General features: G+C 35.9%; 1 protein-coding gene and 1 long non-coding RNA gene across 4 annotated transcripts; both read left to right on the top strand.

The window, feature by feature from the left end:
* The first annotated feature begins 6,529 nt into the window (after positions 1-6,529).
* LOC118646058 lies at positions 6,530-15,998 on the top strand. Of its 2 annotated transcripts, none has more exons than XR_004963685.1 (3): positions 6,530-6,867; positions 8,136-8,531; positions 15,748-15,998. It is a non-coding gene; the product is annotated as an uncharacterized LOC118646058 (long non-coding RNA). The 2 variants fall into 2 exon arrangements; XR_004963684.1 differs by lacking the exon at positions 15,748-15,998 and adding an exon at positions 9,046-10,906.
* A 119-nt stretch (positions 15,999-16,117) lies between these two features.
* On the top strand, positions 16,118-17,786 carry LOC118646051 (eukaryotic translation initiation factor 5B-like). 2 transcript variants are annotated; one of them, XM_036288323.1, is made up of 2 exons: positions 16,118-16,527; positions 16,904-17,786. In XM_036288323.1, the coding sequence occupies exon 2, from the start codon at positions 16,969-16,971 to the stop codon at positions 17,560-17,562; it is 594 nt and encodes a 197-aa protein (XP_036144216.1). In that variant the 5' UTR covers positions 16,118-16,527; positions 16,904-16,968; the 3' UTR covers positions 17,563-17,786. The 2 variants fall into 2 exon arrangements, with proteins under 2 accessions (XP_036144216.1, XP_036144215.1); XM_036288322.1 differs by having other exon boundaries at positions 16,118-16,678.
* Positions 17,787-25,245: the final 7,459 nt, after the last annotated feature.

Below are 25,245 nucleotides of genomic sequence, written 5' to 3'. Positions count from 1 at the left end.
TTTACACTATTTCTGTCAAAAATGTATTATATAATTAAATTATTACTAAAGATTTGCACACAAACTTAAACATAACATGACATATGTGCTGCTGGCAAAGGACACCTAGCTTTTTAATAATGTTTTAAAAAGTCACTGACTTGTCATGTTATGTATAAGTCTGACATATTTAGGGCCACTTGCACCAAACTGTGATTAACCTAATCGTTGATTATTCCATTGGAATTGACCAATTGTATTTGTCGTTAAACAAAATTAACAAATGCGATTGGTCAATTCCAATGGAATAATCAACGATTAGGTTAATCAACAGAGTTTGGTGCAAGTGACCATTAAAAATAATAAAACACACAAAACAAAAATACCTATAATAATGTTAACAAATTTCATTCCTCTTGTTTGAATAGTATTTTTTTGTCCTGTCCATGACATTTGATAAGCCAAAATGTCAAAGTGCATTTTAATGCATTTCGTACATGTGGTTCGGCATTTTTCCCTCCCAAAGTGGAAATTATTTTTTTCTATAAAAAAAGTATTATATATATTTTTAAATGTTACATAGGTTATCAACTTTTGTAATTTTTAATATATGTTTTAATATATGTTTTAATGTATGTTTTAGGGCTAATTGTTCCAATTTATTGGAAAACTTTATTTGAGAAGTACTCTATTTATCTATAATTTATTTAGAAAAAGGATAAAGACAAACGCATATGTTTACCCAGTGAACACAGTAATATAGCAGCAGTGTAACAGCAATGTAACCGAATATAACAGGTTACGTTACTCTGAAATTACACGTAACTTACATGTTACAATTTCCGACTCAGCAATATAACATGTTATAATTACATGTTATCTAACCGTTACACAACAGTTACAAAGAAAAATAAAATAAAATAAAAATTTCATTTTTTTTAAATTATTTTTATCAACAGCACATACTACATTTAGAATAAATTTTTATTAATTAATTAAATTTAAATTATGTAATTTTTTATTTTATTCTTACTTGCCGCTGCTAGGTTTGAACCCGGGACCTTAGGATGACGAACCTTGTACTCTACCTGCTACGCCAATTTGACTCATCGATATGGGTACTTGTTATTGTCTACATATACTTATATGTTATAAACTGACGCAACTATATTATTTTTTATAAAAATAAATAGCATTAATTTATTTACTTACTAATTTCATTGTCAAATTTATCTTTTTCCAGAACCTTAATAATTTGATGGAAATTGCGATCTATTTAGCACTAATCTTTGAAGCGTTCAAATGATTAATTAGATGGTTAACTATATAGATCGTAATTCTAAGAAAAATTGAATAGTATACATTATTATTCTGTTTTTGTTCAGCACATGATGAATTTCGATTTTGTGCATTTTTTGTGCGCAGTAATTGTAGACAAACCGTTATTTTTGAAAACATTATTTTTATAATAATTTTTTTTATTATCAAATAGATCTATTATTCAGAATGTTATAATGTTGTCTGATTTCTGAGTCAACTACGACGCATCGTTCCGTAATCATTGATACGAACGTGTTATGTTACGATTATACAATTTTTGTTGAATAACTGTAACGCTAAAACGATGTATAACAGCTATATCACTTGCGTATAACAAATATTACGTAACAGGTTATTTCCATGTCATATAGCACCTACAATCACAAGAATAATAATGTTAAATTACTTGTAACTTCCATGTTATATTGCCGCTATAAAATGTGTTCACTGGGTACTTTTGATAAGTTGAAACAACAGGCCCTGAGTGTGTTACCTTCTATCGTTTTTGATTATTCCTCTCTTTTCTCCTTGCCAATTTCTAAAAAAAACTTTCACAAAACTTCCACAAAACTTCCAAAATTAAAAGTATTACTTTTTAGGATATCTCACAGATTCAGGTTATGTTTTTTGAGAAACATCTTACAAGAGATAACTCACTGATATCATTTTCCAGAAAAATTAACGAGATCTTTTAAAAGTTCTCTTTAAGACCTCTTTTTCTTAAGATTCTAAAGACATCTATAAATCGATATCATAAAGAGCTCTTTTAAAAGATATCTTGCAGAAAGATAACTTATTGATATCATTTTCAAGAGAAATTCATGAGGTCTTAAAAAAGTCCTCTCAAAAAATTCCTTCTCTCAATAATGCTCATTGGGTTACATCAACATTTTTTGTGTGTAATTATAAAGAGTGTAACATATTATGACTAAGTATTTCGCGCATTTTATAAGACACTTCTCTCTCTCTCTTTCTCCCTTTCTCTCTCTCTCTTTCTCTCTTTCTCTCTCTCTCAGTCTTTCCCTGTCCCGCTCCCTCTCTCTTTTTTTCTCAAGTACTACGTACACAAATACAATAAATATTATCACTTTTAACAACATTTCCAGTTTGTACTATTCTACTTCCATTTTGTGTAATTTAAATAAAATTTTAACAATAATTACTTCTTTATATTTTTATTATTAAACACGCTCGAAGAATAAAATTAGCGAAAATTATCACTAGAACTGCGATAAATAATCAGCACGATACTTTCTCTCTAAATGTCATATCGTGTTTAATGTTAAAAGTGTTAAAGAAATAGTAATCTCGTTTAAAAAATTTTTTATAGCACATAATAAAACTTAAATAGTATTGATTGGAACTGTTGTTAAGAATGCTGTTTATTGTGTTTCTGTAAATACTTTAGAGGGAAAGGTATTTTGTTAAATTCGCGAAATACATTTTTTAATCTTTTTTTTTAATATAAAAGTTGCAACAATATTCTGCTTTATTTTTAGTATTGCAGAGTCAAAAACGTTCTCAATAAAAGTTGGACCAACTTCGCAAATTCACGAAAACGCTGTCGTTTTCGCACCACCAATGAGGTAGATAGCTTGGCGCGTTTTTTTTTTTAAGTGGTTTCCCTAGTAGGCCTAATTCATTCTTATTATTTTAATGCAATAATTACTTGAAGTGTTTGCCTTGTGCATCTAAGCACAGTTCGGCTCTTCGAACAATCTGCTGTGTTGCTCGGCGTATCATGTCTGGCGTTACTGTATTAAAAGCCGCTGATATCGCTTCGCGTATTTCGACTTCAGTACGTTTACGCTCGACTTTCGCTTTAATATGGCCCCAAACAAAGTAGTCGAGCACGTTTAAATTTGGCGATCGTGGTGGCCAGGCGATGGGCCATCTCGACCCATCCATCTATCTGGATAACGTTCGTTTAAAATCTCACGCACACGCCGGGAGAAATGTGCCAGAGCCCCATCATGCTGAAAAATCATATTAACCCGTACGTGTAGAGGGATATCTTCTAAGAGCGGCGGCAAATCATTGATTAAAAAATTTGCATACGCTAGTTCGTTAAGTCGTGGTGGCAGAAAAAATGGACCAATCTAAAAATTAGTAATAATTTGTAACAATGGTAATTATTATATAGTGACAGTTATTAATATACGCGTCAAGTATATGTGTAAGCAGCCTCACGCCATTCGTCAAATTGCATTTCAATATCGCTGGGCAATTAACGTATGGCCAGGCAGGTGTAATTGACGATAGATTGGTAAATATTCTTACGAAATGAGAATTTCTCCTTCGCTGTACTTATAATACATATACTCGACGCGTATATTAATAACTGTTACTAATAATTGTCACTGTTACAAATTACTACTAATTTTTAGATTGGTCCATTTTTTCTGCCATCACGACTTAACGAACTAGCGTATGCAAATTTTTTAATCAATGATTTGCCGCAGCTTCTAGAGGATATCCCTCTACACGTACGGGGTAATATGATTTTCCAGCATGATGGGGCTCCGGCACATTTTTTCTGACGTGTGAGATTTTAGACAAACGTTATCCAGATAGATGGATGGGTCGAGATGGCCCATCGCCTGGCCACCACGATCGCCAAATTTAAACGTGCTCGACTACTTTGTTTGGGGCCATATTAAAGCGAAAGTCGAGCGTAAACGTACTGAAGTCGAAATACGCGAAGCGATATCAGCGGCTTTTAATACAGTAACGCCAGACATGATACGCCGAGCAACACAGCAGATTGTTCGAAGAGCCGAACTGTGCTTAGATGCACAAGGCAAACACTTCAAGTAATTATTGCATTAAAATAATAAGAATGAATTAGGCCTACTAGGGAAACCACTTAAAAAAAAAAACGCGCCAAGCTATCCACCTCGGTGGTGGTACGGAAATGATAGCGTTTTCGTAAATTTGCGAAGTTGGTCCAACTTTTATTGAGAACGTTTTTGACTCTGCAATACTAAAAATAAGGCAGAATATTGTTGCAATTTTATATTTAAAAAAAACAAAGATAAAAAGATGTATTTCGCGAATTTAACAAAATATCTTTCTCTCTAAAGTATTTACAGAAACACAATAAACAGCATTCTTAACAACAGTTCCAATCAATACTATTTGAGTTTTATTATGTGTCATAAAAAATTTTTTAAACGAGATTACTATTCCTTTAACACTTTTAACATTAAACACGATATGACATTCAGAGAGAAAGTATCGTGCTGATTATTTATCGCAGTTCTAGTGATAATTTTCGCTAATTTTGTTGTTCGAATGTGTTTAATAATAAAAATATAAAGAAATAATTATTGTTAAAATTTTATTTAAATTACACAAAATAAAAGTAGAATAGTACAAATTGAAAATGTTGTTAAAAGTGATAATATTTATTGTATTTGTGTACGTAGTACTTGAGAGGAAAAGTGTGTGTGTGTGTGTGTGTGTGTGTGTGTGTGTGTGTGTGTGTGTGTGTGTGTGTGTGTGTGTGTGTGTGTGTGTGTGTGTGTGTGTGTGTGTGTGTGTGTGTGTGTGTGTGTGTGTGTGTGTGTGTGTGTGTGTGTGAGAGGTGTCTACTAAAATGCGTGAAATATTATCCATAATATGTTACACTCTTTGTAATAACAATAGAAAAATGCCCCCCTGTTGACGTGACGATTTCACAATAGTGTTGCGCTTCTTGCGTCGCGCTCTCGCACTCGCCAGCTCTACAAACTCTGTACACAATTGCGCACTCCCGTGCGCACAAAATAGGATAGTGTGGCGACTAGAGAGTTTCCTCTCTCGTGTAGCTCAGCGCCCATGCCTACGCGGCGCTGCGGTCTTCCGTCGCCAAGAGATCTGCTTGGTCCGCCATTACCAATAGACACATTTTGTACTCCCGCCGCGTAACGCTACATTAAAAGAGTTCTTGTTACATTACAACTCGCGAGTGTTAATTAATTGCTGCCTGCTCTTCTTAACCGACAGAAAGTAGTAGGCCTTCCACCGGTTTCATGCAAGTACACATGAGGATTCAAATAAAGTCTACAATAGCACGCTTTCTTAAAAGAACGGAATTTATTCAAAGCACTCCGATACTCTCCGAGCTTGACAGCTCGAGAACTGACATAAACAACAATACGACAACGCTCTTCCCCATAGCAACCAGTTGACTCGCGCGGCCGGGCGACGCGTGCAGTATGCGTGCAACAATAGATTAGGCGCGATGCATCTTCTACGATAATTATGCTTAGAGATTAACGTTTAATATCACGTATTGTCAATACTATGAAGACTAGAACCAGGAGACCGAACTAAGCCTGATTTCGCCTCCAAAAGTGAGACGAAAATTTGTTAGAAATGTAGTACCAAATGGTGACGCTGGCGACAGTGGTTTACCGGAAACAATATGGAATATAACGACAAGCATTTGACAATAAATGCAAATTTATAATAAAAATCTTAGCAATTTTACATTTAGAGTACTTATCTCAGTTTTCTTATACCAATACAACAACTGCGTACAGCCTAGCACCACTAGCACGGTTGACTACGATAAACATAGACTAGACGATTGTATCTAGAGTTGGAATATATTCCGGTTTATCCCGGTGTACCAGCATCATCAGCGCCATCATTTGGTACTACATTTCTAACAGATTTTCGCCTCACTCAAAATCATAGAGATCGGTATCCAGGTTCTAGTCTTCATAGTCAATACAACGAAGGGTTTTGTTTCATGACGATAAAAAACTTAGAGTTTCTTCTATCTTTAATTGCATTATTAATTACGATAGATTTTCAGTGATTTATTTAAAATAGAAACACGAGAATCTAATTGATTCCTATTTTATAATCCATCACTTCTCTAAATCAAAAAGAACAAATTTAAAGAAATGGTATCATTTTCTATCGTTCTCGCATTTTCTGTTAGAAAAGTTTGTTCCATTTGTAACCGTGAATCCTGTGTGCTTATTGACTGCGGATAGCCGCGGAATTCAGGATCCGGGCGGCGGGCTCGAATAAGTGAGAAGACGGTGTGTTCGGTCTAATACTATGGTTTATTGATTAATAACAAGCCTATGCTAATATGTACAATTCCCTACGCTAATATATACAGTGTGGTCCTTGAAATGCGAGGCGTCCGCGTGTGATATGTTGGCGGTTATGTCGCGGGGTGTCTGCGCGCGCAATCGGTGCGGTGCCCTGATTGGCTACGGTGGCGGTGCGTGTGATCGGTGTCGGCATGATGCCTCGGTTGGCTACGGCGGCGTGCGCGCCGGTCGGTCGGCGCGGCGAATGGCGGCAGGTGCGGTATCGGCGGCAGCGGTGCCCGGTAGTACGCTGTGGCCCTAAGGCCTAACGCTAGCGGCGCTGTGAATTGGCGCGGTCGTCGGCACGGTGCCCGGTGTCAGCTGTTCGGCGCATCAGCTGATCGATCGACGGCGTTGTTGTCACCACGCGTGGTGACAAGTCGCGGAGCCGGTTCCTCCTCACTGCGGAATCCCCGGGTCGGAACGACGGCGACCGCTCAGTGCGCGGCCGAGAGCTCGGGTACGGATCGTGTCGGTGAGTTACCGCTTGGTACGCGGTCAGGAAGGCACTCACTGCGTGCCGGGAAGGATCGAGTTTTAGGTTACGGCGCTCAATGTGCGCGCCAGGAAGCCTGGCTCACTTCACCAGGAGGCTCGGTCTACTCACTTCGCAGGCCGGGGAAGCTCTGCCTTCTGTCGCAAGTGGAGGGCTTATATACCCTCCACTCGGTGGTGAGGGAAATAGAGAAGAACGGAGCGAGCGAGCGAGGTAGGGGTAACGGCCCTACCTCCGTTCTAGCGGCAGCGGAGGAACGGCTCGTTACACATTGTTGCATCATTTTGATTAAATATGAAGAAATATTTATGAATATATCGTGTAAGAGAAAAAAGATAACAATGAGAGAACTCGACGTGGCAAATATTATAATAGACGAATAAAAAAAACTATCAATTTGAGAATCAATCGTGAATTTACGATAATGATTCTACAAATGAATTTACGAATTTTTATCAATGTTTTCATCGAGGATTTAACAGTACGATGCAATTCGATAAGAAACAAAGTTAGAATTGTGTGATACTGTAAATAAGATATTTAAGAAAAAAAAAAATATCGTCAATGTAACGAAAACTTTCATTAATTTACTATATTCACAATTACAATAGAAATTAGATTATTTGAATATTTTATAAGTTTCTATCGCTCTCTCTCTCTCTCTCTCTTTCGACTTTCTCAGTCACAGAAATTGATTACGGTTTTAATTTGTCCCTATCTTTGCTGAATAATTTTGTCAAGTAATTGCGAATGTGCGTAACGACGCGAGTCTAGGCGCTGCGCGCTGTGCGGTGGGATGCGAGAGCGGCCATTGATGCGAGTCTGGACGCAGTGCGGCGGGATGTGAGGGCGGCGAAGTACAGACAGCGGCGCCGCTTCTCTTCCTTCCTCCCGCCGCCGACAGCCAATGCTTGACACAGTGGGCCGCGCTACGGCTCGAGCGGTTCGGCTCTTCCTACGGCGCGCTCTCATTCGCACAATTTGAAAAATTAATATCTCGATTATTTTTAAACCTAATCCGAGACAATATTGGACTTTTATGTTCATCTCGGTCCCTTCTATCTTTTTACGCCAATTGACCCACGTGCTTTGGGACACCCTGTATATATTTATATGTTTTTACATGAAACATTTTTTCCCGGGTTTTACCAGTGTGTTTATTAAAATGAATAACATTAATAAAATTTGAGATTAGTATCTGTTTGATAAAATAACAATATTTACATTAAAAATAATATTGTTTTCAGTGTAAAAAAAATAATTGACTTTGATGTTGAAACTAATGCTACATCTGACATACTAATGGAAGTTGAATCAACAGTAACATGCTCTTCGACTCAAAACGGAGTAGAAATTAAGAGAATGTTTTATAAACGTCGGAATTCCAACAACGAGCACTCAAACAATAAATATGTTAAGATATCCAAAAGATATTTCAGGAAAGGCACTCGAATATATGTCGAAATGCTTTAATAAAATATACAAAAATTTTAAGACGAAAATATTTTAATCAACAGAAAATAATCAAAAACTTAAGAAAGAAAACATATTATCAAAAGAAGAAAATTGTATGTTTCAAAAGTTTTTTAATTAATTTGAGAAAAAATAATCTCATTTCTACAAATGCTCATCAAGTGCTACAGGTAACTTTGAATAATTTAATTATACAAAAATAAAGAAATAATTAAAGGATTTAAAAAGGTATGATCGCACCTTTTTAAATCATTCAATTACTTTTTGTAATTTTTTTATTTTTATTTTTTGTGGATTATTTTTCATTTTCTATTTTTATTTTTTTACTTTATATTTTATTTAATTTTTTGTAATTTTCTATTCTTTTAGTTAATATTAATAGAGACATTGAACTGAATTGAATTTTCAATGTAATAAGTAGCGCCATATATTATCTCTCTACAGTAATTATTTTATGTAAGTCATAATATGTGATGGTACTTATTACATTAAAAAATTAATTCAACTCAATGTCTTTATTAATATTAACAAAAGAATAGAAATATTATACATATATAATAAAAAAAATATATATATGTAAATAAAAAATATATATATGTATACTAAACACTCTTACTATGACATATAGGCATATAACAAAAAAATTGTGAACAAGCCATATTTATTTTTTCTATTTTTTTACAGACTTCTGTGGCATACATTTCTGCGCGACATAAATACTGGTGTTATCAATGTTAGTAACATAAAAAAACCCTTGTTAGTAACATAAAAAAACAATAGATAAAATAAATCTATTTTAGCTTTGTAAAGATTGCATCCCCAAGTGTAAATTTTTAAAAAATGACAACAAAATTTATTTGTCCAACCAAACATGTCGTTTGTCTAGCTAAATAAAGTTATTAACAAAAATACAAAACTTTAGTTTATTTAAAAATGTTTTTTAATTAATTTAAAAAATTTGATATATGTATGCAATAAATAATTATGTATTTATTAATATAAAACATCATAACATATAATTTTTTACATAAATAAAATATTTAATTTTATAATCTTAAATATTATTTTTTTAAGACTTAATAATAAATCATAAATTAATTTATTAAAATCCATTGCTAAACTAGTATCGAAAAAAACAATTAGAAATAAAACAAGAGCAAAAACTAATTTTTTATGTCAATTTTATGTATTATTATTGATACTAGCTTTTTCGCCCGCGCTTCTTACTTCATGCACACACATATATAAGTACCGCGTCTGTTTGTCCGCTGAAATGTAAGAAATGTAACTAATCATTTTTATGTCCATCCATTTGCTTTTAGTATTCAAGTTTTACATTTTTTTATCAAAAATACATGCCCGTGTGAGTAGTTCACGGAAATACAATCTAACAAACATGCCTACTTATCGTATAATACAAAATCATTAGTGGTGCCGTTTACATCAGTACATCAGTACTCAAGCGTGATCTTGTCCTATACATGTTTTACCAATTATTTTTTATGAATGAAGATCATGTTACGTAATTCCCTCTATAATGAAAATCCGATTCAATGGATCCATATACAGGTTGTTTCGTGTAAGGACCTACATTTCTTAAAGTTACGCCAATCATTTATGAAACACCCTCCTGTATATGTAAAATCCAAACCCATGGCTGCCATCCTAAAAAAATTTGGAATTAAATGAGACCATTTGCAAGTGGTTCTGGCCACAAATGACGGTGTAGTTCGCGGACATGCAGACATACAGACAACTGAACTTATATACATAAATTTTTGGAAAACCCTGTAAATAACATCTTTTTACATTGATTATTTATTTATTTCCGTATACAGGTTGTTTCATAAATGTTTGGCGTAACTTAAAGAAATGTATGTCCTTAAATGAAACACCTTGTATAGGGAAAATCCAATCCCATGGCAGCCTTACTTGTTAAATTTGGAATAAGATAAGACCATTTGCAAGAGATTCGGGCTACAAATGTCGATGTTGTTCGCGGTTATACAGACAAACGTTTATCCGTTATTAATCAATATATAGATAATTTTTTAAAAACCCTATATTTGAAAAAGCAAACCCATAGCAGCAATCCTCGTAAAATTTGGAATAAAATAAGATCTTTTGCATTAAAATTGGACCACAAATAACGGAGTTCGCGGGCATACAGATTTCAATCATTCATAACGTATATTTTGGCCTATCATTTTTGATACACCCTGTTTTTGAAAAATTCGAGTCATAGTAGCTATTCCCGGAAAAAATGCTAAATTTTGAGACCATTTGCATTAAGATCGAACTACAAATGACGGAATAGTTCGCGGGCATACAGACTTTAGTGATTTATACGTATATTTTGGCCTATTACTTTTGAAACACCCTGTTTTTGAAAAATTCGAGTCCATAGTAGCCATCCCCGGAAAAAATGCCAAATTTTGAGACCAGTTGCAAGGGGATCGGACCTCAAATGACGGTGTAGTTCGCGGGCAAACAGACTTCCCACACAGCACACTTTATCCTAGGGATGTCCCTGGGATGTCATTTTGGGATATCGCAATATCGATGGACCGTCTGCGATATCCAAGGGATATCCAAGGGATGCACAAATGTCCACTGATTTGACATTCTGTAGATATCTCAAACGATATTCAGAGGATGTCCAAGGGATTTCCTGAGATATCGTAATATCCTAGTGAAAAAATTTGTTAGAATTAAAAAAATTTTTTTCAGGATTTCTAATAAATATTCCGATTTTTTATAAGAATTGAAACGTTTCTCGAAAAAACTTTAAAAATGAAGAATTTTGATTAATTTAAAAAATTTTTGAATATTTATAAGTATTTTTGAGAGTTTCTAAAAATTGAAAAAAACTTGAACAAAATATAAAAAATTCTAATTATTTTTACGGTAATCATGTAAGAGGAAGAAGACTATAACAACATGTTTCAGCCAAGCCACAGTCGTACCCGTTAAAGCATGTTTAATCTCTATATCTGAAAAAACGATCACCCATCCAAGTATCAACCATCGCCGACGTTGCTTGACTTCGAAGACCGTACGCATCCTAACGCCACGTGATAATCCATGAACACTTCTTGTCTATGCATACATATTTGTTATAGATCATTACAATATATGTTATCAGAAGGATGAAATATGTATAGTTAACTTACATTTTTATGAATAAATATGAAGTTTTAGTTTTTTATTCATTTTTACATATGCGTGCAAAATAGCATGTGGAATAACTTATTAAAAAGTTTGTTTTTGCTCTGTTTGTATAAAATCAAAAAAAATTTTTAATGTCATTTTTTATAATTTTTTTAGTATTATTAATATATACCACATTGTTTCGATAAGCGTACTTTCTTTATGTTCTGTTTTAATTCACGTTTCTTAGAGATTTAATTAACGCTTTTGTCACTCTTTTATTACATTATAATTCACTTTTCCTTTACACTTGATTTACGCTCTGTTAATTGTAGAGATAAAAGATATGATGGGATATTATCTGGATGTAATAGGATATCGTAAGATATAATAGAATATCTTACAATATCTTATAATATTTTAAGATATTTTTTTAGGATATCGAAACATATTAATGGGACATCATATGATATCTTAAGATATTTTACGATATTTTAAGATATTTTTGTAGGATATCCCGGGAGCTACTCATTGAGATATCCGTGGGATCGCCTTCGTCTGTCTGGGATAATTTGAGATATCCTCAGGATAAAGTGTGCTGTGTGGGTTCAGTCATTTATACGTATATTAAGGCCTATCACTTTTTAAACACCCTGTTTTTAAAAAATCCGAGTCCATAGTAGCTATCCCCGGAAAAAATACTAAATTTTGAGACCAGTTGCAATAGGATCGGACCACAAATAACAGAGGAGTTCGCTGGAATACAGACTTTAGTCCAAAAAACGTATATTTTTGCCTATCATTTTTGTAACAACTTATTTTTGAAAAATCAGACCTCATGGTAGCACTCTCCGGAAAATTTGCTAAATTTTGACACCACTGGCATGAAGATCGGATCACAAATGACGAAGCAGTCCGAGGAGTTACGGACATACATACATTGCGACTTATATATATATAGATTATTATTATATAATAAATAATGTATATGATGTATCTAATAATAATGTTTATTACAGAAGTAATAGAATAAGCATGTTAGTAAAATTATTGGTATAGGAAATTATGCATATACTCCCAATCAGCAAGCAATATTTTTTAAATGTTTTTCAAATATTTATTTTTAATTATTTTTACATTATTAATATTTATTGTACAAATAATATTTATTTAATATTTATTTAATATGTATTTTATATAAATTATTCAGTTTAAATAACAATTTAGAAAAAATATTTATAAATTGTTTATTTAACGTTCATTTAACCCTCAATCCCTCTCTATGGGTCGTTTTCGTCCTACTTAAAACTACTATTGTTAACTTCTCGTACAACCGCGATGTTAGCGCCATTAAAGTTATACTAAAAAAAACTTGGGGGGGGAAGGGTTTTCAGTGCCAAAGGCCAGCCCGGTCCGTTTGTTCTACTCCAAACGCCAGCCAGATAAAATTCAAATAGGACGTTTTCGACCCATAGGGAGGGATTACGTAAGTAAAAATGACTTTAAAAAAAAAATTTTTTTTTAAATTACGTATTTTGGGACACGTACATGCATTTTAGAACATAATTATGTATATATTTTAAGTTGTACATCTACAATGGAAATTAGAAATCCAGAATATTTCGAGCAGATCAATAAAATTCAGTTTTCGGCAAATATTGGGAAGATTGGACATTAACTAATAAATTTAAAAAAAAAAGATGTTTTTATTGTTTATACAAAAATGATAAAAAAACCAATCAATGTTGTGCTCGATGCAACAAACCCGTTTGCGATTATTATCGTTTAAATTGCTGTCGCGACTGTTTTTAAACTGTTCTTTTTCTATTTTTATAACAAAATTTTGTATTTTTACTATGTATTGTAACCGCCGCTCACGAGCGACGGCCAACTTCGCCTCCGTCCCTGGCCGCGGCCCTGAGCCGCCCGGGTGTCGGGACGGCTATCCTCGCGAGGTTTCCCGACGCAACACTAAGTTGGGCGCCAGGTACGTTAAGCGTACCACTCTGTGTGCACCAACTCGCAAACCAATGTTTCGAGACGTGAATCTCGGGAAAGACGGGCGCACGCTAGGCGACCGGGGCGTTAGCGGCTCCGAGATCCAGCTGCTCAGCCCTCAAAGGGTAGAGGGGGAGGTTCGGTGCGGGCGGATGGAATCGGGAAGGCGAGAGAATTACTTGTACGACACAGATGTAACAAATAAAAATAACAAGTGTATTTGATCGTAAATAATACAGAAACTACCGACTCTGCGGAGCGGTGGTGGCTCGCGCGCGTTATCAGCGGGTGTCCGCTGGATATCAAATTCTTCGAGAACGGTCTGTTAAACGAGCGGGTTATAATGCGTACGCGGGAACTCTCCGACTTGTCTTACGCTTTACTCGGCGTCGTTGGAGGACGCCGACTTCCGTCAGGGTGACCTCGCCAAGGGCGAACGGGACGGATCGCAACTCCGAGCCCGCGCGACATGCGACGGACTCGTGTTCTCCCGTGCTCGAACGATTCTCGCGAAGATAAGCGCGATGATTACTAATGCTTCTCCCGCACGGCGGGATACGACAAACGCGTCGACAATTATCCGAATATACTCCCCGAAGGGCTCGCAGTCACAGTGCGATCGACCAAATTTTACAGCATTGACGAACAAAATCTTCTACGACGCGACAAGATACAGCGCGGGGATAACCCGCGACACGACGACCGGACGCAACAACAATTGACTCGGCTGCGGATCGGGACGCACACGCAACGCGAAACGATTCAGAAACACACGGCACGTAGCGAAATCACGCGGACGGGCGCGATCGGGCGAGACGACGAAGCTCCGTTGAATCCGGAAGCTCGAGATTCTCCTAAACGCCGAGAGATTTTGCGACAAGTACGCGATTTCCTCGCGGCTCGCCCAACCCGCGAAATCGGTGGCTTTACAATAGGCTTGACGCTCGTCTCACCACTTCGCCTCTCCTTGGCTGGCCTCCTCCGGGTCGGGATGACGTTCTTCCCTGCGTCCTTCTGTACGGCTAGGCTCGGGAGCTCGAAAACGCACACACAGTTTTTACGGATACGTCCGCAGCACGAGTGAGGAATCCTGGATCTCGCGGGGACCGCTCGGCGGTGCGCCCCACCTTGCCCCCGGCGTTCCCGGCCCTTATTGGCGGATTTCGCGAAAATCGATTTTCGCGCAGAGCGCGGTGCCCACGCTGTCGCCGGCTGATCGATCCACGCACGGCGGTCGATGTTTATGGGCCCCGGGCACGGGAATCCTGGCGCTTCCTTGCGCGGCCGACTCTTTTCTTTTCGCCCGGCGTATCCTCCGCCATCGGGGCGTCATTTCCTCCTCGACGGGGCGTAGGCGGATCTTGAGTTGTCGTGATTCCTTCGCCGCACTTCCCGCGGTATCGGGTCTGCAGTCGCCCCGTCGGGATGTCGGCCTCGCGCGCCGTCACTGGATCCTGAAAGCGTGATTCAGCGGCAGTATCGGAATTCTTACATGGCACAAACGGTAGGCAAGATAAGGGCGGCATTACCTGCGGACCCCCGCTTAAAAAGGGTCTTCCTTGACTCCCTCGTTGTCCGTTCCTCTGCAATCTCCGGGAAGATTTTCCGTGGAGACGAGACGTCCGACAACTACAATGAGATCTTCACAGCCACCGATCTCCGCCGCACCCGCGGTATAACGCTCGCAAAAAATCTTAACACGTAATTAAATGGACAGCACGTGGGACGCCACACACACAAAAGTACAGAGAATACGCTTTTGCGTCCGCTCCCGAGCGGGAGGACGCAGGGCCCGCGTGATGTTATTGCGTAAGGGCCCTCAGGGCCTTGTGACGGACAGCAGCCTGCGGCTGTCACGTCACAGTATTAAATAATAATTTGTTAAAACATTAAGTAGAAAAAATAATTGTAGATTTATTGATGTTTCCCTATTTTACAACATTATTTATCATCCTAAAAAAATACCAATTTTTATACGCTGAAATTGGATATCTGCTTTTATTCTACGTTGATCAAACATTTTTTTTTGTAAAGAGGAACTTCTTTTCTTCCAGAAAGTGATTAAAAAAAATTTTTTTTTAATTTTTACCATTGCCATATATTTTTTTAAAAATTAACTTTTTTATTGATTTTTGTCATTGTTTATTAAAAAATACATATTAAATTTAGAAGTGAAAGATAATATAATAGTAGTTTCTTAAAGAGAAATGTTTAAAGAGTATACATGATTTTTTTCAGATTTTTTAAACCATTATTCATATGGTTATAAGGGCAAGGACGAAAACGACCCATAGGGAGGGATAGAACCCAGATAGCACAAGGACATTCATTGTATGTCTAATGGATATCCGCTTCTGGATATTCGGACGTCCATTAAGAGTCCAAATAAGGTCCGTCGGACATTCGATGGACGTCCACAGGATATACGTTTGGCACAACTTTGTACGTTCATAGAAAGTCCTTTAATGGACGTCCATGGTATATACGTTTGTCACAATTTTGGACATTCATAGAAAGTCCGAAGTAAACCAAATTTTGGACCTATTATGGTTTGATTATTTCTTTTGGGCCTTTTTCAATTAAAGAGCTTGCTGCAATAGTGGGTTAATCCACATTTTGTAAAAATTATCGACATGAAGCATGGACTGCGCATTTCCTGCAAAAAGCTCTTGAAAAGTGTCCGGCAGTAAGACAAAGAGGAGACATGATCCGGGTCAATTTCTTTCTTTGTCTAGTGCCCATTATGCTACTGGTTAGACAGAGACAGCGCTTGACCCAGACCAATTGCTGTGTCCCTCTTTTGGTCGGAAAAAGAAACGAAAAAAAAAACGAAAAAGAAAACAAAAAAACAAAAATAAAAAAACAAAACAATAAAAAACGAAAAAGAAACAATAATATATTATAACAAACATTTAGGACTTCCGTTTCCGGTGTCGTAGAGAGTGACAGGTGTGTGTGTGGCGTATGAAAGAGCGAGTGAGTAAGGTGGTTAAGAAGCAGAGAATAATTGCGAGAGGGGTGGCAGTGAGAGAAGGTACGTTGGGTGGAGTAGGGGAGGAAGAGTAGGAGCGGAGAAAATAGTAATTAGTTAATTAGAGACGAAAGAAAAGTGAGTGGGCAGGTTAGAGAACATAGAGAAAGTAAGGGATAGAGAGAGGCAAGCGAAGAGGAGTAGCGAGTAGGAGGGAGACACGAGCGGCGCGAGTGGACGGGCGGAGAGTTAGAGAGGCGGGCGAGTGAGTTCGTGGAGAGCGGTATAGAAAGAAGTAAGTAAGTTAGGAGAACAATAAGGAGGGTATGGCGGAAAACGAAAATAGAGAGGAGGAGGGATTAGGAGGAGAGGAACAGGTGGGGGAAGAGGGAGAAAGGGGGGGAGGGTTGAAAAACAAGGGAGATGTAGCGAAAAAGAAGGGGAGGCCGACAAATTTAGAAAGGCTGACTAGGGAAAGAACAAGAAGCATGAATAGCATAGAAGAAATGTTGACAAGGGGAAAAAGGAAGGAACGAGAGCAGGATGAGGAGGGGATGGAATTAATGGAGGAGGAGGAGATACTTAAAAGAAGCAGGATAGGAAAGGGGTCACCGGAGATAAATGAGTGTAGAGGGGGCAATTTGGGTAAAATATTAGAGCAATTAGGAAAGTTGGGAAAGAAAATGGACGAAGGAAAGGAGGAGCTGAAGAAACAGATAGTAGATTTAAAAAATAGGTGGGAGGAAGAAAGAAGAGAAATGAGGGATAGGATAGAGTTGATGGAAAAAAGAATAGAAGACTTAGAAGAGAAATTGGAGAAGGAGGGGGATAAAAAGACGGAAATTTTAAAAGAAGAGGGGAGAAAAGAAGGAAAGGAGGGGGAAGGGGGGATAACAAGAAGAATGAGAGATTTCGAAGTAAGGTTAGACAAAAGGGAGAGGGAAACAAGGAGAAATAATATAATAGTCAAAGGAATTAAGATAGGAGAGGGAAAGGTGGAGGAGACAATAAAAGAATTATGGGGGGAAATAGGTATAGAAGAGAGCCTAAGGGAGGTAAGGAGAGTAGGGGGGGGTAGATAGAGAGGGGAGAGGGATAATGTTAGTGAAGTTAGGAAGCTTAGAGAGTAAGAAGAGGTTGATGGAGGCAAAGAAGAGATTAAAAGGTAGAAGGGAGAGGATAGATGACGATTTAACGAGAGAAGAGAGGAGAGCGAGATGGAAAATAGAAAGGGAAGCAGATAAAGAGAGGGAAAAAGGGAAGAGAGTTAATGTAGGATATATGAGGATGTGGGTAGATGGGAAAATGAAGATATGGGATAAGATAGGAGAAATGTGGTTTGGAGATAAGGAAAACGAGTAAGGAGAGGCGGTATGAGGGGAGGAAAAGGGGAAGGAAGGGAGGGGGAGGGGAGAAAGGGAGGGGGGAAGGAGCAGGAGGGGAATATAAAGTAGGATTTTGGAACATAGCAGGGTTAGGGAATAAGGACAAAGACTTCTGGGAAGGTTTGAAGGATTGGGATGTAATTGTAATGAGTGAGACGTGGGTGGATAAGGGAGGATGGGTAAAAGTGAAGGAAAGGTTACCGAAGGGTTACACGTGGGATGCACAATGGGCGGGTAGAGAAAGATTAAGAGGGAGGGCAAAAGGGGGAGATGGTAATAGGAATAAGAAAGGGGATAAAGATAGATAGAAGTGGGCAGGGGGGGGAGATAGAAGGGGTGTTGGTAAGGAAAATGTGTCTAGGAGATGAATGGTGGAGGGTGATAGGAGTATATGTAAATAAAGACCTAGAAGCTAAAATGGAGTCGTTGAAAGGGTGGATGGAGGGGAGAGAGGAGGGAGTGAGGATGATTATAGGAGGAGATTTCAATGTAAGGACGGGTAGAGAGGGGGGAAGATATATGGAAGGTGAGGGGAAGAGAGAATCGAGAGATGCTACGGTGAATAGTGAAGGGAGGAAGTTCTGTAGGTTTATAGGAGAGATGGGATACGCGATTATAAATGGGGATGTGAAAGGGGATGAGAGAGGGGAATGGACGCATGTGGGATGGAAAGGAGGATCGGTAATTGATTACGTGATCGGGAACGAGGAAATGAGAGAAAGGTTGATTAAAATGGAGGTGGAGGATAAAATAGATTCGGATCATCAGCCAGTGTCGGTATAGTTAAAAGGAAAGAGGGAAAAGGGGAGGAATAAAGAAGAACAAGATAGAGGGAGGAAGAAAGTAGTATGGTCGGAGGAAGGGAGGAAAAGGTTTGCGGAGAAGTATGGGGTTATAAATTCGGGGGACATAGAGGTGGAGGAAGAATGGGGAAGGATGAAAATAAAGATAGAGGAGGCTATGGAGAGCATGGTAAAGAAAGGAGTTGGGGGGGAGAAAGGGATGGTGGGATGAGGAGTGTAGAGAGGGAAAGAGGAGAGTGAGAAGGGAACTAAGGAGGTGGAAAAGAAAGGGAGGGGATGGGGAGGAATTCAGAAGGGAAAAGGGGAAATACAAGAGATTATGAGGAAAAAAAGGAAAGGGAGAGAGAAGAGTGGGAGAAGGAGGTAGGGAGGGCGAGGTCGGAGGGGCAGGTATGGAAAATAGTAAATAGGGAGCGGAAAAAGAGAGGGAGGGTGGATGAGTCAATAGAAATAGAAGAATGGGACGGCTACTTTAGGAAGCTGTTGGGAGGGGTGGAAAAGAGGGTAAGGATGGAATGGGTAGGAGAGAGGGTTGAGGATGAGGAGGAGGAAATAGGTAGGGAAGAGATAAGGAGGGTAGTGAAAAGTTTGAAGGTTGGGAGAGCAACGGGAGAAGATGGGATACCGAATGAGGTGTGGAAATATGGAGGGGAAGAGTTGGAGACTAGTTTGTGGAAATTATGTAATAGGGTATGGAAAGGAGAGGGTTGGCCAGAAGGGATAGTAGTACCTATAGTGAAAAAGGGGGAAGGGGTAAAAGTGGAGGAGTACAAAGAAGTAACGTTAATGCAAACGGCATATAAGGTGTACACGGCAGTATTGGCAGAAAGGTTAAGGATAGAGTTAGAAGAGAAGAGTATTTTGCCGCCGAGTCAAGCAGGATTCAGAAGGGGATGGGGTACAGTGGATAATGTGTATGTCTTGAACTATTTGATAAACAGGCAATTAGAGAAGAGGGGGGGGAAACTAATTTTATTATTTGTAGACATGAAGGCGGCTTTTGACTCGGTAGATAGAGAGGTTTTGATAACAGCAATGAGAAAGAGAGGAGTAAGAGAGGGGCTAGTCAAGAGATGTGGAGAGGTGCTAAAGGAGACAGGAAGCAGGGTGAAGGTAGGAAAAACGGGAGGGAAAAAGTTTTGGACAGAAAAGGGTTTAAGACAGGGATGCCCGTTGAGTCCGTGCCTGTTTACCTTACTTTTAGCGGATATAGATGAAAAATTAAAGAAAGGAGGATGGGGGGAATTGAATTGGAGGGAAAGAAAGTATATTCGCTGGCGTATGCAGATGATGTGGTGTTAATAGCGAAGGATGAAGAGGGAATAAAAGGGATGATGGGTAAATTGGAGAGTTATCTGGATGGGAAGAAGTTGGAAGTAAATACGGAGAAAACAAAGATTATGAGATGTAAAAGAGGTGGGGGGAGAAAGAAGAAGGTAAACTGGAGATGGAAAGGAAAGAAGTTAGAGGAGGTAAATAGGTTTAAATACTTGGGGTACACGTTGTTGGCAAATGGAAAACAGGATGGACATGTAGAAGAAAGAGTAAAAAAGGGTTCGGCTATTTTAGGACAGATCTGGGGAATAGGGAAAAGGAGGTTTGGAAGAGATTGGGGAAGAAGGCTATGGTTATTTGATAGGTTGGTGTGGTCAGTGGTAAGTTATGGAGTAGAGATTTGGGGGTGGAAGATGAGAATAGGGATAGAAAGATTGCAGGAGAGATACTTGAGATGGATGTTAGGAGTAGAGAGAAGTGTTCCAGGATATATGATAAGAGAAGAATTGCAAAGGGATAGATTGGAGGGAAGAGCGGGAATGAGAGCATGGGGATATGAAAAGAAGTTAGAAGAGGGAGGAGGGGGAGAGCTGGCAAGGAGATGTTGGACGGAGATAAAGAAGAAAGCGAGGGAGGGCAAGGCAAAATCGGGGTGGGAAGAAGGAAAAATTTTTATAAAGAGAGGGGATGGGAGGTGGAGAGGTTAAGGGAGAAAGGGAGGCTAAGAGGAGAGGAGATGGTAAAGAGAGAGAGGGAAAAACAAAGAAAGGAAAGATGGGAGGGAATTAAGGATTCAAAGTACAATGGGTGGTATTGGAGAGTAAAAGGGGAGGGGATTCCGGAATATTTAAAAAGGAATTGGGAGGAAAAAAGATGGCAGAGGGTGGCAAGGTATAGGTTAGGGGGACTAATGAGGGGGGGGGGAGATATTGAGAGGAGGAGGAGAGGAGGACATGTAGGTTGTGTGGATGGGGGGAGGAGACGTGGGAGCATGTTTGGGAAGAGTGTATAGATTGGGGGGTACAAAAAGGTTGGCAGGAGATGGTGGAGGAAATATTGGGGGAGGAGGGGGAAGGAGAGTGGTGGATGGAAAGGTTAGATAGATTAAGGGAGGATAGGAGGATAGAAGAGGAGGGAGGGGGAAAGGGAAGGGAAGAAAAGAAGGTAGAGCGCATGTGGATGGATGAATGTAAAAGAAATGGAATGGAAGAAGTGTGCAGCGGAAGCGGAGGTCCAAGTGTGAATGGGAATGGAGGTATGAATGCTCTTTCTCTCTCTCAAGCGAATGCGAATGTGAATGTGAGTCAAGCGGCGGATATTAGTTTAAGTACAGAGAAAGCGAAGACTGATTGTAAGCGGAGCGGAGGTCTGCTTGTACCCCGCAAGGGATAAGCAATAAACATTATTATTATAACAAACATTTAAAAAAATACCAATAATCAATAATGTTAATAATAAATAAAAAAATAATACGTATTATTTCATATTATTTTATATTATATCTAAAAGTAGAACAATTAAAACAAACCTTTCGAAAATTAAAAATAATATAATTTATTATTATTTATAAATTAATATTAATTAGAAATATTGTAAATAATATATATATATATATATATATATATATATATATATAATTTACAATATTTCTTTTAGATTATATAATAAAAATAATAAAGATAAATTATATAAAAGTTATATATATAAATATGTAACTTTTATATATATATATTTATATATATATATATATAAGATAAATTATATATATAAGATCCAAGTGCGGACATAAAGATCAGATATCCAGCATAGGACGTTCTGAATAGAACATCCGTTTTAATTCCAATAATGGACATCCTATGAATGTCCATTTTATATCCATGAACATGCGGACCTGAATTGGACTTAAAATGGACGTTTTTGGAACATCCAGTGCTATTTGGGAAGGTGCCGAAAAACACGGGAGGGATTGAGGGTTAATATTAAAAAATAATTAATTTTATTATTAAAATATTATTAAAAATAATAGTTTAAGAAAATTATTTACGCAATATTTATTTAATGTTTATTTAATATTTATTTTATATTTAAAACAATATCTAAAATAAAACTTAAAAAAATATTTATTTAATATTAATTTAATATTTATATTTTAATTATTAATTATTTAAAATAATAATTTAGAACAAATATTTATATAATATTTAATATTTATTTAATATATTGACTTTACATTTTAATAAATCGTTTAAAATAATATTTACGTAACATTATTTATTTAATGTTTATGTAATATTTATTTTATTTTTAAAATAATATTTAAAGTAATACTTAGAAAATATTTTTTAATATCAATATAATATTTATGTTACAATGATTAATTATTTGAAATAATAATTTTGAACAAATATTTATATAATGTTTAATTTATATTTATTTAATATTAATTTAACAATTTAATAAATCGTTTAAAATAATATTTATATAACATTTATTTAATGTTTATGTTATATACTTTATCTTTAAAAAAATATTTAAAATAATATTTTATATTTATTTATTTAATATTAATTTAATATTTAAGTTACAATAATTATAATAATTTAAGACAAATATTTATATAATATTTAATTAATGTTTATTATTAATTAACATTTTAATAAATTTTTTAAAATAATATTTACGTAACATTTATTTAATGTTTATGTAATAATTATTTTGCATTTAAAAAGTTGTTTAAAATAATATTTTAAAAAATACTTAAATTATGGTTGGGAAGCTTGACTAATTATGTAAATCAAGTGTAAAAAAGGAGTGAATCTATGTAATGAAAGAGTCACAAAAGCGTATAAAACCTCTGAAGCACAGATTGAAACATCGGAACATAAAGAAAGTGGAGATTAAAACAACATTGCACTTATTGAAACAATGAATATGGCATATTAACAATACTAAAAAATTATAAGAAATTACATTTATTTTTTATTTTTTACGAACAGAGCAAAAATAGATTTTTTCATATTTCATATACTATTTTGCATATGTGAAAATCAGTAAAAAATTGTAATACTTTATATTTATATATAAAAATATAAATTAACTATATATGTTTCATCCTTCTGACAACATCTATTGAAATAATGTATAACAAATATGTATGCATTAACATAAAGTATTCATGGATCATCACGAAGCATTAGGATGGGTACGATCTTCGAAGTCAAGCAACGTCGGGAGTTGTGACGCTTGGATGGGTGACCGTTTTTTCAGGCGTAGAAATTAAATATGTTCTAAAAACAGATATTGTGGCTTAGCTGAAACATGTATAGTCTTCTCCTCTTTACAAAATTATCGTAGAAATTTATTAGATTGATCAGATTATGTTGAATTTATCAAAATTATTTAATAATGCAATCAATTTTTTGCTTTTGTTGTAAATATGTTTAGTAAATATTAAAAAAATCATTTACCAAATGTCAAAAAAACATTTTCTTAAATTTTAAAACAAATATTGATTAAATGTTAAAAAAATATTGTTCAAACATTTAAAAAAACGTTTTTTTAATTTAAAAAAGGGAACTTATCTCATTATTTTTAACGTTTTTAGAAATGTTTTTTAAAATGTTTTTTAAATACTATTGAAAACATTTTTTTAATATTGTTTTGTTGATTGAGCTGCAGTATTTTTGTAACATGGAAACAATATAAATAAAATATTTTAAATATGTAATCGTGTGTCTATTCTAATATCTAATTGTGTATTTATTTTTATTATTATATATCCAATTGTATTTTTAAATTGTTTTTAATAATATATAACACTATATAGAATATTTCAGACGATGATATCATTAAACATATAGAGAGAAAAAGTTAAAGGAAAATATCCGCCACAATTAGAAACTTTTGCATTAACCTTACACTTTTATAGTCATAAAGCATATGATTACGTTCATCGAGTGTATAAAAATAAATTACCTGCTTCATCCACAATTAGATCGTGGTATAGCAATACTGATGGAAGTCCAGGATTTTCTATGGAATCTTTAGAAATCTTGAAAATGAAAAGTAAAGTAGCAAAAAGTCAAGAAAAAGAATTATACGGATGTCTAATGATGGATAAAATGGCCATCTGCAAGCAGATTCAGTGGGTTTATTCTACAAAAAAATTTGTAGGATATATTGATTATGGAACTTTTATACCCGAACCAGAACAATTACCAATTGCTAAAGAAGCATTAGAGTGTACTTGATTAATGGCATTAATGAAAGATGGAAGATTCCAGTTGCATATTTTTTTTATTCTCTCACTGCATACGAACGAGCAGAAATCATTAAAAAAGTATTAGATTTCCTTGTTCCATCTGGGATAACAATTATTGCTCTTACATTTGATGGGTTATTTGCCAATATTTCTATGGCTGCTAATCTTGGAGCAGATATTTCAGTAGACATCATATTTTTTCATCCTTCCATTTCTAACCAAAAATTTTTTATTATTTTAGACGCCGCTCACATGCATAAATTAATAAGAAATATTTTTGCCAGTAAAGGTACGTATATTATATAATGCAGATAATAAAGAAATAAATTGAAATTTTATTGTTAAATTAGTAGAACTTCAAGAGAAAGGTATTTTTCATTTAGCGAATAAATTGACAAAAAAGCATATTCAATGGAAAAAGAACAAAATGAACGTTAAATTATCAGTACAAACACTTAGCAAAAGTGTTGCAACTGCTTTACAACAATTGAAAGAAGATAATGTTAAAGATTTTATAGGCTGTTCTGCTACAGTTGAATTTATTAATATTATTAATGACGTTTTTGATATTCTAAATTCTCGCAGTTTATATTCTTACGGATATAAGCAACCGATATCTCCACAAACTTTTAATAATATAAGTTCATTTTTTACAAAAGCAAAATTATACTTATCAAAAATTAAAATTAAAGTTCCTACAGAAAATTATAATAAAAAATATATTCTACAAACTAAAAGCAAAATGGGCTTTTTAGGTTTAATTAATGACATGAAAAATTTTGAAAATATATATACAGAGTATGTCGAAAAGAATCTAATAAACTATACATATAATGACTTACAAATTTTCACAAAATCACCTCGAAATCTTCTTTTCGTGTATTAGAGCTATAGGAGGATTCAATAACAATGCAATACAATTTTCTGCTGCTTATAAAAAATTATTGCATTGTAACGAAATAAAATCTTCTGCAGCAGCAAATTGTATTCCATTAGATACGATAAATATACTCACAATATCTTCACGGAAAACAGTAGTAG

Source organism: Monomorium pharaonis, chromosome 6, assembly GCF_013373865.1.
Source record: "Monomorium pharaonis isolate MP-MQ-018 chromosome 6, ASM1337386v2, whole genome shotgun sequence".
Taxonomy (NCBI): Eukaryota; Metazoa; Arthropoda; class Insecta; order Hymenoptera; family Formicidae; genus Monomorium; species Monomorium pharaonis.
The sequence above is the reverse complement of the archived record's forward strand: the minus strand, read 5'-3'. Positions and strand labels throughout refer to the sequence as shown.